The 15,747-nt window shown below is 34.9% G+C and overlaps 1 protein-coding gene across 1 annotated transcript in view; it reads right to left on the reverse strand.

Moving 5' to 3' along the window:
- Window positions 1-15,747, reverse strand: part of LOC136033633 (protein Wnt-7b-like) — a 46,792-nt gene that overhangs the window by 14,281 nt on the left and 16,764 nt on the right. Inside the window, exons 2-3 of the mRNA XM_065714439.1 lie at window positions 13,237-13,516; window positions 9,300-9,462 (exon numbers count right to left, since the gene is read on the reverse strand). Of these exons, the coding sequence (XP_065570511.1) occupies window positions 9,300-9,462; window positions 13,237-13,516 (443 nt within the window). The remainder of the gene's footprint in view (window positions 1-9,299; window positions 9,463-13,236; window positions 13,517-15,747) is intronic.

The raw sequence follows: 15,747 nt of genomic DNA on the forward strand, positions 1-15,747 counted from the left end.
TATATTTTCTGCTCACCATTAGTATCGACACCACTTTCTTACGTTTTTTTCTAAAAGTAATGTCGAGTTTTTGGCTACTATGGGCCGTGGTTTTTGTTCAATGCTTGGTTGCAGCTGTCGCTGCAATCGTGATACAATTAGGGAATAGCGTGTCTAGCTTCCAAAAACGCGTCACAAAAGCAACTCTAAAATCAAAGTCCCCCTTAAAAGCAACTCCCGCCCCCCTCATACAACATGTGACTGAAAACTTCTAGCGTAGTTTTAACTTTTTTTATTATTAAAAGTTTATGCAAGTAAAAACTGGTATATCGATTATTTTCCAGAATTAATTACAATCCTACATATATAAATTTTTCCTGAAATTAACCGTAATTATCAAGCCACAGAAGGCACGGCTTTTATTTCATATATGTGTCACTACACTGTTTATTAGACAGAAATATAGCGTTCCACTGGAGTGCTTCTGAAATATTCTACCTTAAAACAATTAAAGGTCTTAATTAGAGTTTTAAAAGAGTTTTTTGAAAGATTAAGAGATAAATTATGAATTTGTCATTTATCCAAAAGCTGCTTGAGGTGGGTTATCTTTTATAGGTGGTCTGTTGCTAGAAGCTCTTATTTGCGTGAAGAAATTTCATGTTGAATTTCGCGGTAAAAACTGAATTTGATTCTGGGTAGCGTCTTGGGTACTTCGTGGGTAGTCAAATATAATTACTGAAGCGTGACAAGTTATGATGTCATAAATGAAGGGTATCATGTCCCATTTTGGTCGGGCTTTAACCATAAGTTTACCACTAAAACATTTTTATGCGTTGTTTGTAGCACCTATGAATTACCCAAAATATTGTATATGAAAAAAGAAATAGTGTAGCTTATAGCTAAAAGTACCAAGGAGAGTGAAAGTGAATTACTACATATTACATACTACATACTTATATATAAAGTGACATACTACATACTTGCAAAAAAACAACATACTTGCATGATCTAACTTCAATAACTTTTCAGTAAAACGGATCCACGAAACATCTTCTTTGAAATGGGCAACTAGCTGATTTGGTACCCTTACCCCTTGAATTGCAAGAATCATGTTACCCTAGAAGCACATTTTTTAATGTTTACGGCCATTTTGCCTAGTCGAGTAGATTGGTGCGCTGGATTTAGGATCCTTTGTTCGAGAGGGCGAGGGTTCGAATCTTAGTGTACCCAATTATTTGGTTTGGGACGGGGGTCAGTGGCGCGACTCCGTAAGCTCAGCCAAAGTCAACCCAGCTCTAAATGGGTACATGGAGAAATCTGGGGAAGGTAAACAGGAAGGGTGCGCAAAAGCACATGATGGCTGGAAATCATCCCCCCATTGCACTTCCTGGCTGAAGGACCTTTATAAAGGTCAAACCTTTTGGGTTTGACCAAGGACCCAAAAAGGTCAAACCTTTTTGGGCGCAACCATGAAAACATCCATTTTAAGCATAAGGTGAAATATTTTTTGTATTCCTTTATGTTTTCGGGGGACTAGGATAAACCTAGACCACGTGGGTGTTGCTAGATTGAAACATCTTTATAGTTGCCTAATTCTAAACATAATTTTTCGTAAAGTTTAACCGAAAAAGTAGCGCAATGTATTAGTGAATCCAGAGCTGACGAAACCTTGTTCAATAAGGCGTTGACCTGGAACAGTTTCTCCTTTCCCGGGTAATGAATCTCCCGGACAATTCAAAAAAAATTCTGGTAACAACAACTTAGAAACCAATTTAGACTTTCTGTGTCGAAGAAGATAAAAATACAAGAAAATTCTTTTTTTCCAAAACTGGAAATTTACTTTGTAAAGGCTGTGCATTCCTTTTTGTCTAGAAGTATTTAAAAAATATAACAATATTAAAAATTAAATTTAAGTTCACAACAGCGAATCACCTCGTAAACAATCTTGTGACTCAAAAATCTCTTCAGAACCAATCTTTTTAGTGGATCCTTAATTCACAGATAAGAACCAATCAGAGAAGGTCTAAAATTTCAGTCTTTTTTCTGGCTTAAAATGTCCAACAGGGAAATAGTAATGTTCTCAAAAGACAATAGAGAGAAAAGATAAAGAAGATGATTTTCTTTCTTAAAATGGAGAACAAAATATGCGTAAAGAAGAAAAACATGAATAGTTCTCACCAGTGAAAAATAAAAACAACAGAAAACAATGCAAATAATTCGGCCGAGACTTCGTTCGAACGTTCTCAGTGAAGAAAAGAGAAAATGAAAACAAAGCGTAAAAAGCAACCAGTAAAATGAAAGACCCTTCCTATGTAACGGTGAAAAGATAACTGAATAAAAAGTCCGATATTGAATGACAATTCAAGGTGCTAAATTCGAGTTCATTTTATTTAATGTTGTTATAAAAAGTAGTCGCTTACCGAGCTGATGAATACATTTTATTAGGGTACGAAATATTGCAATAGAAAAGAGAGAAATCTGAATTAATCAGTTTACTATAAATGACTTCTCTGGTATCTCTATTAAGGGTTAATTTTTGGCAAATATATTCCTTAATTTCAACTGCCTCTCAAAAAATTTGCACAAGATCTTTAATAGGGGAAATAGTAGAGGTTGTTTTTCAAACAAAGTGATTTGGTATGGATTATCGTATGCATATCTTTTTTGTGTCTTGTCACATTTAGACGGTGTAGTCTCAGACATTATGTAATCTCTAATAGGTCTATAATAAATTGCAGGTCAAATTTTCGCTTAAAAGTTGGAGGTTGATGGGGTACAGTTCAGGCCTTCTAGTATTAAGCGTGACTTCTATTCGTGTTTTAACCACATTCTTCACTTTCGTATAAAAAAAAAGACTTAAGTCCGATCATACCAAAAATCTTCATGTCCGTGGCTTTATCTACAGATTACTTAAAAAATAACAATTATTAATGAAAGGCCTAAAAGAGACTCAAAGTGTCCATGAGCCACCATGAGCCCATCCATGAGCCACTGTTGTTTCTGCTCTTGATATATTATAGTAAACATTTAATACTAAATTCTAGGTTAACAAAAATCTGCAGTTTGTACTTACTATATAAGAGATGAGAAATATGGGATTTGGATAACCAGTCCCTCTTACACAGTTTATTTCGTTCTCAATGATTTCATCACAAGGGAGTACACTAAATATGTACCAAAAGTCTATTCAACTAACCCCCCCCCCTGTCCTCTTAGAAAATGTTCTCTGGTATTACAGTTTGAAAACCAGAGACGGTTTTGGAGGGACAGAGGGGGCACGCGTCCCAGGCTCAAAAATTTCAGGGGTGCAAAATTTAAATTAATTAATCAACGGTTATAATCATTTTGTATTTTTTTTAATAAATTAGAGGACACAATTAATAAATAAAAATAATTAATGCATGATTATTTAATTAGCGAAATAGAAATAAATACAAAATAATTAAATAATGGTAATGAAATGATAATATTTAAAATAATTAAAGAAGAAAAATTCATAATAGTTAAATAATAAATTGTAAAAAATAAAAAATAAAATTATTACTAAATTAACAAGTCGATAATCTTGTTGATAAAGGATTTTTTTAATTCGACCTGAAAATTTTGTGGAAAACAGAGGGGGGAGGGGCACTAATCAAATTTTTGCCCCGGGCGCAAGCGAGGCCAGAAACGCCACTGCTAAACACACTGTTTTAGATCAGTGCAGAAATTCCTTCCTCGAAAAATCCTTTCCTCCTAAAGCTGTATTCGCGCCCTGGAAGTGTCCAGGTAAGTGTCAAACAAACAGGGGGCAGAAATGTTTTATTTGCATTGACCAAGAGATCACCAGCAAGATCCATTTCTAATGATTGGACTCCCATAGACTTCCGCTACCCGTTATGGTTAATTATCACTATCAACCCAATTCACAAAGTCCACATTGATCAATTGAAGCCGAAGTGACATCTTTATAACGCGGGCCACCTAGTGCTTACCCAAGTACAGCTGTTCCGTGAAATAGCGTAGAAAATCAACTATGCACATGCGGAACAAAAGAACTATGTTTTGAAAAGTATCTTGCTTAAAGCAACTGAGAAAGGACGGTTTATAAATTCCGGATCTCACGCGAAATCGACCGTATTATCAAAAGAAAACATATCTCAGGAGATGAGTTTATCTATTCTGACAACGGATCTTCAAGATAGGACCATTTTGAAAAAGCTGCATGTGTCCAATTCACTTTGTAGCAATGACCATAATTGTTTTCTTTGCCATATTTTTCATGCATGTGAAATTTTAGACCAAGCAGTAGGGTCGTCTCCAGGATTTGTGTGTGTGTGGGGGGGGGGATTTACAAAACAATTAAAAACTCATCAAAATTTGCTTATATTCATTTTTGTTACGTTTTCATGAGTTAGACAAGCATTTCGGAAGGGGGACGCAAACCCCCTGCCCCCTGTATACGGCCTTGCCCAGCAGTGTGAAAACTTTCTTAGGAAAAATACAGGTTCAACAGTACTACAATATTCAGGCATGTACACACCCTGGGTGAGTTAAAAACCTCGTGCCTCCTCCCGAATCGTGAGATTTTTACGATATTTTCATATACCTGAGTTCCCTCAAATTTGCGTTTTACCAAATTTACGCTCCTTCTTCCCTTATTAATTTTGTCTGCTATTCTGTTTTAAAGAGGTACCAAAAGAGGCTACAAAGTTGTAAAGACTTTGCTAATAGTCGTAGGACCACTGATATTGATACACAAAAAAAGATCAATATTTCTTATACGAAAATATTGTTATTATTGTTATTTTTGTTTTACAAAAATTACAATTTTCTACAAATTCATCAACCAGCGTTACCGCTTGTTGCAGGCGTAGCCTATCAATTTACGGAATGTAGAAGGGGGCTAGTGTTTTTTTTTTAAATCTATTTACGGGCGACTCTGTTGTTTAAAAAAAAATCAATGAAATACCAAAACAGTATTTTCAAAACCTCTGAAGGAGGAGGGAACAAATTATATTAGAGGCAAATGCCCCTCCTCCCTCCGCAATTGCACCCCAGTCTGGTTAGGATTTTTACCAAATAATTTCAATGATTTCAGTTCTGGGCTGGGAACTTAAGGAAAAGTATATATTAAACACAACCCTCGAAAAGTACCCATATATTAATATCTAAGGATTTTTTTTTCAAGGCTTGGGGTGTTTCGTAACCGAAGCTTGGAATGTGGTTAATTTCTCTGTGGTAACCCTGCATAAACAAGGGAGATTTGAAAAGAGCAATTTTAGTGCCTTTTTTAGCCTGTATGTTCACAATACCACTCTGATTAGGTGATCAAATAAGACAACTTCTTGTACAATATAAATAATCTGATAAAAGAAACAATAGAAATATCTATTTTCATGGCCCGATTTTTACTTCTTGGGCCTTTTTTAGTTTCAAACTCAGCTGTGATGATTTTTTTTTAAGCCAGGGATGAATATGAAGCCAGGGATGAAAAGGTTAAGCCAGGGATGAATATCTTGAACTGCTTGACTGCTAAATTTTTGTTGCGTTTAGTCCCAGATATTCAAGTGATTATGTTTAATTAATTCCAATACATCCAATAATTTACATAGCCTAAGTAAAGCTGCTTTAGAACTCTTCTCTTTTAAGTATATATTCTATAGAATTCTGAAAAAATTTGTGCCTTTTTCTTAATTAGTAATTAACCGTATTGACAACTAATTTATTAGTAATGTGAAGTAAATGAACAATAATAATAGCTTTAAGAAGCATAAGAGTAAAGGTGAAAATATACAGATTTTAAAAACTTTGAAACAGTAGTTGTTTATCAATGTTACTTGATTTATTCCTTAGATTATCGAAGAGAGCCATTTCACTATAAATCTGGAGGGTGGGTAAGTAATTTTTCGTTTCTTTTAAATAAAGATAAATAAAACGGTATTCCTCAAAATCTAGAGGGGCGACAAAATTGTCCTTCTTTTATTTTCTTTTTTTAACGAACGCAACCAAAACAGCTTTTTTTTCAAAATCTAGGTGGTGAAAAAAGATCTAAAAAAAACTAGCACCCTGGTATTACCTAAGGCAGGGTTTAGTATCGTCATTTCACAAAAATGTGGGGAGGGAGTCAAATAAGCTTTTAAAAATCTATGGAGGGGTTAATTATTTTAATTTTTACGATCTTTTCAATTAACTACCAAAACAAAAATATCTTCGATAAAAATTAACAAAATAGTATTTTCCAATATTTAGAGGAGGTCAAAAAATCAAGGGGGGTGTCACTGGTAGTTTTTCGATCTTGCTAAAGAGTAGCCTACCAATTTAATTTTGTTTTAAGAGGTTGATAAGGCCTGTCAAAATTTTCTAAATGATAGTGAAGGGCATTTTGCCGGAAGAGGGCCGTATTTTTCTTTTGACGAAAAACGTTGCAATTTTTATATTTAGTTTCTATTTCAAGGTAGGTTGGGCAAATGCCCAATCATGGGCCTCTTTGCTTTCCGTACCAAAATTCGACCATCTCTTACCTCTAGAAACTACTTGAAAATCAAGTTTAATTATTTATATTATTAATTTAAATTCTTTTCCAACCATTGAGCTCCTTCTTTGACAAAAATACAACATAAATCACCACTAGGGCGTAAGGTCAGGGTGTTATGCAAGAGTGAAAGGTTATATGAAACACTGATATAAATCCTGTAGCTGCATTCGTCTCGCAGAAGGGCATTATCCATCACTTTGTTCAATTATATTTTGTTATTTTTTTGGTTTATTATTCCTATATTTGGCTTTGTCAGCCATTGGAAAAGAAAAATGAAAGCAATATTACTTGCTGTCATGTCTAACTAAGGCTTTATTCACTCAAGTTTCAAAGCGAGACCTAGCCATTAAATATTACATCTTTAGTCTAATGAGCTTGATGGGAACTATTAAAAACTTTCTTTATTTTTCTCTTTCTTATTTTTTATTTTATCTTTCATGCTTTCCTTTCACTAAAATTACCATACAGAGCAGATTGAGTTCTAACATACGTGGCAGAGAGAGGGGGTAGAAATAGACGAACGGTTTTCCCTTAAATACTTACGAATCTCGAGAGATTGATTTTAGCGTAGAGGGATGGAGATCTTAATGTTACGATACAATGTGGTTTCAAAAGAGGTTGTGGTTTCATGCAAAACAGTCATAAATTACCAGATTGTGGCATTGCTGCCATTCCAATCCCCATAGGATGATGTGCTATTTTCACTTTACTGAAAACTCAATAAATAATAAAAATAAGAATTTTGTTTACTAGATTATTACTTCTATGAATTTAAAGTAATGAATTTAAAAGGGAGAAAATATTGACAAAAATAAACTCATTTTTGGACTGTAAAACCTTCGAAAGGCTAAAGTTTTATTTCTGCTTTATTAAGAAATGAGTGAACGGAAGACACCTAAGAGGAAGACACCATTGATGAGAGACACATCTCTCCCTATCAAGTCAATGCTGCTGTATTGGCTATGATAACCAACAATAGAATATTTACGCATGATTCTTCAATTTTAAAACCCCATTCTTCAATTTTTTTTTTTTACTTCAGGTTACTTGAACGTTGAATCATCCATGTAGCTGAAGGTTCAATTCAGTGATGGGTCTGAATACACAGTAAAACTACGCAAGTCTAAATTGTATTAAACATTGATGATAAAAGCTTATTTAGGTACTTTTGTCTTATAGCCACCACACTCAAGACCTTGTATCGCGAGCATGAGACAATAACCGGTTTTCATGGTCTTTATACCAGACAATATTAGCTTCGGCTTGGTGGGAAACCAAATTGTAGCTGTATTTCAATTAATTTTTTATATTGAATTTTGGTTGGGTTAGGTTAGTTTAGGTTACGCATTTAATATAATGCGGTCTGCCTGGCCCCCTTCCATAATTTTTGGTTTTAGTTTTCATAATTTTGTTGATAAAGTATTATATTTTGATCATATTTTGTTTTATCTCATTAGCATAATCAAACTCCACTTCTTGACTGAGATTGAGCGTGGTGGCTATAAGACAAAAGTACTCTCATTTATTTTAAAACTATTAATGAATTTTTTCACCTCCAGATTGAACGCCAAAATTAAGCCAAAGATTATTCTAACGTTGTAAAAATTCAGTATGTACCTGCCCTTACAAGTAGGACTGTCTCTCCCCTTTGCACGTTTGTAAGGAACAAAAAGTTGAGTTATGAATATGGGACAAAAAAGTTAATATAAGCCTATCTGACATATAAAGTACATAATTTTGTAAATTTAGGTAATTCCTTATAGTCATTAGTGGTCACTTTTTGGTCATGTTGTTTTTGCCGAATAAACATAGATGAACAATTTTCAATTTCAATACTGGGAATATTTACTAGTGTTTAGCTATAATTTACCATGTTTAGTCGTAATTTAGAAATGATTTATATTTTTAGGCGAACAAATTTCGATGCAGTTGTAATAACTAACTATTAATCAAGTAGTGTCCGTTCTGAAGACAAAATATTGCAATGCACATAACAGTTTTTTCCATTTCGTGAGAGGGACGTCTTCATGACTTTCGCCACCTAAGAAAACCCTGTGAAGTTTGTCTGTCTTCGTAAAAAAACGAGGTCTCTGTTTTTACGAGCAGCAGCATCTGATTTTAAGCGATTTCAAAAGTGAAATTGCCTTAATTTTCTTCTTTTCTTTTTGTCAGTATTCCGAGACGGGTGACACGCCAAAGGTGCCATGCGTGCCGCTAGTTTCAGCATAGATTAATGACTAGATATGATGTTTACGCTGAGTTTGTCCTTGACGGAATCAGAAGATGAGTTTGAAAGAATAACCACCTCAGGGAATGGCTCCACATCGACGTGTAGTACCAAAAAAGCCGTTTACAGGTACTATTTTTAGGCATGAGGCCTTTTTAAAGGTAGAGATTGGTCCTTGGTGCTGCAATACCCTGCTTACCCAGTGACATTCTGGTTTTCCGTAGTTTTGAGACCCTTAGCGTGTAGACAGCCACATTTTGGGGCACGCCTTATAGAGAACTAAATTAATTCTAAGAAAGAAGCATCTTTCTATGAAAATTTAAGGCGGGATATGAGAGATAAGCTCCTAGATCACAACGGTCATCAATCTTTATGCACCCCCCTCTAGATTTTGGAGAATACTTGTCGTGTATCTTCATTCAAAAGTATCTTTTTTTTTCAAATTCAAAAAGCAACAAACTTGCCCCATAAAGATTGAAAATATATTCTGCCTCGCCCCCTATAGTTTCATGAATTGGAGCTCCTACAGCAGTACCTTCAATTCTGTTTGTCTAAATGGATTATTCTAAATCTTACCTCGCTGTAGTAAGACGCTTGCTTGAGGGTTTTTGTTCTTTTTGCTTAATGACGAACAATTCCATCGATGTTTTTGAAATTGAAATTGACATTCATAGACAGATTGCTGAAGACCTTGCATTGCCACGCTTGTTGTATCGGGGCTTTTTCGACATACTCGCATCTGTAATCAATAATGTTGGATAAAACATTTTAAAACATTTTCAAAATCGGTACTCGTCGGTTATTGGAAACATTCAAGAATTATGCTTAGGTTACATCTAAGAAAATCGGTTTCATAGCTACAAAAATAAGTGCCGGATGATACAATTCATTGTACTTAGACAGAATGAATTGGACTTTTATAATTTGGGCTATATATTTGCACATTACGGTTCTGGGTGGGGATTAGGTTACGTTACGTTAGGTTGGGCTAGGTTTCCTTAATTTTATTTCTTAAGTATTATCTTATAATCAGTTTTTTTTAATTTTTATTAGGATTAACCTAACTTCACTTTTGGGCGCGTTTCATATAGCCGACAAGTACCAAAAAATATCTACTTAGGGGCTACACTCCTCGTGCACTCTGACATATATAGGTGACGCAGTGTCGGCATAGAACTGAAGAAGAAGCAATAGCGAGCAGGATAATATGCAGACCTGTTGAGGGTCAGGCAGAACGATGTGGAAACCTAGTGTATAGAGTTCACAGCCCATTTATCAAGCACCCATGGAGGAACATTGCCCTTCCCCTGCACCAAAAGACCTTTAAGATACAAAATGTGGTGCAGTTCTAAAATTAAGAAATATAGTGATCTCTACGATTTTTTCTATGGTTTCCTAAAATTTTGATTCCAAAAGTAAGGACTTTGAAAATTGAGTTTCTGCGTATGTTGTCACTCTTCCTATCTACTGATCAGCTTGTATAAAGAAGATTAAACAATACTTATTTATTAAACCAGAAACACTCGAGAAGTGAAGTTTGGTTAATGCTAATGAAGGTTAGGTTAGATTACGCATTGTCCCCTCATCCTGGAAAAATGTAATTGCCTGTTCAACGGCCCTTGACAAATCCTAAATCTGAATTTGAACATCCATTGTGAGATACTATATTCTATCACTATGCATTGTAAATTAACCGGTTATTGTCCTACCTGATTTTCGTGATCCAAATTCTCGAGTGTTTCTTGTATAATACATAAATACCAATTAAACTATTACTAACAATTAATAAATTGTTTAATGCCTTTTCAGTGTTAGCCAGATGCGGATCCAGGCAGTGTTTTTGCGGGGGCTCCCCCCTCCAGAACGTCAAAATTTGCAGTAATTAAAGGGCTGGAGGAGCAAAAATATCAATGGTGGAGCCGAATCTTATCAGTGCCCCATCCTTAAACATTAATTTTGTATCTGCACCTGATATCAGCATCAGAGTCTTTGTCTAAAAGGCAGAACGTCTTGTCAATAATTAGTGGTGCAAGGAAGAGACGCTATTAAAAAGAGACGTAGATTCCTGCATACAAAAACTGAGAGCAATTGTCATATTCTGCTGTGTTTTATTTATCTTTTCGAAAGAGTAAGACGAGTTTCAAGGGAGTGGATGTCACGGAAGAAAAAGTTGGAAAAATGAGCAAAGCCTTCTTACTAAAATAAATCAAAGTATTCTTATAAAAGTTTTTCTGTGTAGATTTTGTATTTTACATCTTATTTGCTTTAAAAAAAAAGAATAGCTTCAGAAACACAGTCGATGGAAAAATAATAAATTAACGGTAGAAAAACAATGCCGAAAAATATTTGAACTGTATTCCTAGGTCGTATTTTCATTATCCGAGACCCTGAATAGCATTCGAGGTCATTGTGTTTAAAAATTAGGCCTACTTCATCATGAAATCGAAAAATAAAGTTTAATAATCAGCTAAAGAAACAAAAGTAAAATATTTGGCAACAGAGCTTCACATTATTTCACGTTGTGAATCTTTATAATTTAAAGAAAGGTTAAATGCTGGCAATCTCCTGTTTCGTTTTTGTCACCAGAATTAAGGGGTACGAATATTCAAAGCCCCAATTTGGAATCCGTCTTAATGTTAGTCTTGACTTGTCGTTAGCCATTGGAGATGAAAATGAAAAAGGGAGCCAAGATGGAATGGGAGAGCACTGATTCCTACAAGACCAAAAATGAGGGACGGTCTTCCTCCAAAAAAAACGAGAATATACCATTTTCTAAACATCAGCTCCATCATAGGATAAAAATACCGCCTTTTTTCATCCCTAAGAAAAAGTATAAGAAATTTTTGAATAAAAGGTAGCTTTTACAAAGTATTATTTTACAGATTTAATGTAAAAAGAAGGATAATTTCCTTGAGGCTTGAAGGAAATAAAAAGAATTATTCCGCCCTCCCCTGGACCCATCGTATGTCTATCCAAAACTACAATGTTTTTCTTTAGGTCGTTTTCAAACTACGATGTATTTAATACAACGTTTTCGTCAGTGTTGCACCGTCAAAATAAATAAGCAAAACAAAAAATGACGAAGTTATTCACTCGTTAATACTCAAACATTAACAACCGGTTGATTCCCAAAGATAACTACCCCTTCAAAGGAAAGTTGTACTATCTTCAGATATTTGGTGCCATATGTTCTTGGCAGAGTTTTGGATGATTTTTCACCATAGTATTTTTTTATTTATTTTCTTTTATTTAGTACCAAAAACCATTTAGCTGCATACAGTTGTCCTTTTAATTAAAATTGTCCGGTTTCACCAAATTTAAAGAGGTATATGGTTGTCTTACTTGCCATTGAACCAATTCAACCAATCAGATTCCGTTGTCACTGCCCTTGGTAATCTAAATATTGGGCTTCAAGAAGGTAGTTCACACAAAGAGCACAAGTATAACCCTGGTTTTAATCTTTAGTAAATTTTATACTTTTAGCTTTTACAAGTAATCATTTTTAATAAGTAACAGGTAATTGTGCGCTGGATTCGGGATCCTGTGTCTGAGAGGACGCGGGTTCGAATCCCGGTGTACCCAATTCTTCAGTTTGGGACGGGGGTCAGTGGCGTGATCCTGTAAGCTTAGCCAGAGTCGACCCAGCTCTAAATGGGTACCTGGAGAAATCTGGGGAAGGTAAACAGGAAGGGTGTGCGAAAGCGCAGGTTGGCTGGCCCCCAACCCCCCATTGCACTTCCTGGCTGAAGGGCCAAGAAACGGAGATCAGCACCGCCGGTACGGACTGTAAAGTCTAAATGCCGCATCCTTTACCTTTTAACAGGTAATTGTTTATTTAAATACCCGTAAATTATAGTTGTATTTTTTAGATTGTACTCCACTTTTCTCAGCCGTACAGTACTGTAGATCATAGCAAAAATAGGAAGTCGCAACAGTCACCCAAACATCTGCTAAATTTAATTGCATCAGATTCATTTGACCCTGTCAAGAATGTATAGTAAATACTAGTATTATTTCAACTTTATTTAACATCTGTGATAATGCTGGTAATTTAATTAAATACGCTTGAAAGTGGCAGTTTTGGAAATAAACAAAAAGTAAGTTAATCATCATTTAAGTTGTGAATTCAAACTCTAAGAAAAATATACAAGCAGAGAGCTTCAGTGCAGGATATGGTGTGTTTATAACATCTATTACATTTTGTAAAATAAATTGGCTACTTTTGAGGGTTTCCGAATCTTTAGATCCAAATTAGCATATCACTGTGCCCAAAACGGAAGGGAATGTCTTACAATATCATTATTCACGAGAACAGTTTTTTTTTCCAAAGGTGAATAAGAAAAATTATATAAATTACTTTAGGACCATATTTTGGCTTAATTTTTATACCTTCAAAAGATATAGCAAGAGAAATGTCATCAGTTCCGGATCCCAAGACAAAGTAATAAAACTGGTTGTAAAAAAACATTGTCCAGTCGAAAATAAAAATGAACAAAAAGGAAAAAAGACCTACTTGCTCTTTTGTCAGTCCTGAAATGTTGCTACATACAGATCGAGCTTTTGAAAAATCTCCTTGTTCGTCTATACTATTAGAAAGCTCTGGCGGGATTTTCTTTCCTATCATTTTCTTTTTTCCCTTATAGCCAAGTTTCCTTTTTCTTTTTATTGGCATTAGATTGTTTCCTTTTGTATCTAGTTGAATGGCCTTCGACTTCATTATCGAGATGTCAGAGTTTCTGCGTTGTGGAAATTTTGACTCTGCTTTAGCCTTGTTTTCTTCAATTGAATTACTCCTAAAAAATGATAATTCAAAAATCTTATGCAAAACATTTTATCTTAATTTAATTTGTAGCAAAAATCTGAGTATATCAGAACTAAAATTCCTTACGAGTCAACTACACTGCAGCTTTCTATACACGTGTAAGCGTTCATTAATTTTGCCAATGATAGACTAATAGCAGATTGAGCAGCTTTTATAATTCCTGCGGAAGAGATTGTTGCTAATTTCGATTGTTTCCCTTATATTGGACTACTTCTAGATTCTCATGCTGAAAGGTTTCTTGATTTTTATGCTTAGATAGTTGGTACACCAAATGTATTGTAGTTAATCATTAATGGGCATCTACTAGGTTTTACTCCGTAAGCGTCAACTAAACAAATGGTTTAAAAGTCTAACCATATTTTACTGGTTTCATACCCAATTGTCCAATCTCTACCTAATATATCAATGATTTGACGGTCACTTTGAAGACGCTTTATTTACAACTTAATTGTTTAAGGTTTCTTATCACCTCGAAACCCTCGTAAAATTATACGTAAACAGTAGCCTCTTACTTTTGGATTCTTGACCTGAAGTGTAAGGTATATTGATATTCAGGGGCCATAAATAAAGTATTAGCACCCAATATTTAATAAACCATAAGCATTGGATCCAAAAATATTTTCTTTAATATTTGTTTGCTTAAGTAGATACATCGTAATCTCCAGAGCGCTTACGACTCATAATCGGGATATTTAGGCTAACATTCAAATGTTAGACCTCAAATTGTTTATCCTCTTAAAAGAAGAACGGTGTTGAACCTTTGGCCTGTAGCAGAGCTGTGTCAAGGAGGAGGGTTGCCCTGATTGAACCACCCACTACAAAAGCAAAAACTACATGCGAACTAATTTCTATTGCGTTACGTAAGTTTTTGTAATCCGTAAGAACAAAAACACCCCCCTAGAACCCCCTCCCCCTGAAAAAATATCATGGATATGGCCTTGAATTATAGGAACGCTCTGTTTATAAGAACAAATAAGGAAGCCTCGATTAAGTGACACTGAAGCCTCGGTTAAGTGACGGGAAACGATTGTGAAATTTTAATGACTCTGGTGTGCTTTATAAGCAAAAAAAATGGGTTACCCATGGGGGCACCTTTATCCAGGCTACTGGCAAATATTTATGTCGAGAAATATTTATGTTGAAAATTGGGGTCGTTATATGGATGACGTAATTTCACTTTGGAATTATGGGGAAGCTGAACTGCGGGCTTCTTAGATCATCTTAACACTTATGACCGAAATTTGCAGTTCACCCTAGAAGTTGAAATTGAAAATAAACTACCGTTCTTAGATGTGTTAATTATTCGTAATGCTGATCAACTGGATTTTAATATCTATCGAAAGCCAACACAAAACAATAGATATCTTCGCTTTACTTCAAATCACCCCCCACAAGTAAAAAGAGCAGTTGTAACTTCCCTCATTGGTCGTGCCCTGAATATTTGCTCCGATTCGTATATAAATGCAGAAACAAACTTTATCAGAGATATTCTTTTTGGTACTGGATACCCCATTTTTTTGTCAATAAAATAATTAACCGTAGAACAAAAAGACATTCTTGTAAAATCGAAGAAGATATTTCACAATGTGAGGCTACTGATAAGCCCTCAAATATTGTCTATCTTCCGTATATCCCAAAAACCACCACAAAATTAAAAATACTTGCGCAAAAAATAATCTGTACGTAGTTTTTACTAATAATTTTAAAATCATTAATTTCTTAAATTCGGGTAAATACAAGACCCCAGTTACTCGCCAAAGAGGGTCTATCAAATACCCTGTGATTGTGGAAATTACTATGTCGGCAGGACCCATCAGAATCTAGAAAAACGGTTACAGCAGCATAAAAAAGACATAGACAATGCATTAATTTCAAATAGTTCCAACAACTCCTTTGATTCTGCTTTAAGTTGGTATATATTTAATAATCCGTCCCACACGATACTTTTTGAAAAATCTTCACTCATCAGTAATGATTTGGGGATAAAACAGGTGGTTCGAGAATCAATCGAAATTAATCTCAAAATAAACAATAATAATTCTTTGAACAAGGACTTAGGGGAATACTCACTAAATTCTTTATACTCAAATTTAAATGATCTAACAAAATATTTTACTAAACCGATTTATAATAGTACTAGCTGTTGGGGTGGCGCTTCGCGCCCCCCCCCCCCCGCGCGCGTAAGTCGTTACGCGCCATATT

The sequence above is a fragment of the Artemia franciscana genome, chromosome 12, assembly GCF_032884065.1.
Source record: "Artemia franciscana chromosome 12, ASM3288406v1, whole genome shotgun sequence".
Classification (NCBI taxonomy): Eukaryota; Metazoa; Arthropoda; class Branchiopoda; order Anostraca; family Artemiidae; genus Artemia; species Artemia franciscana.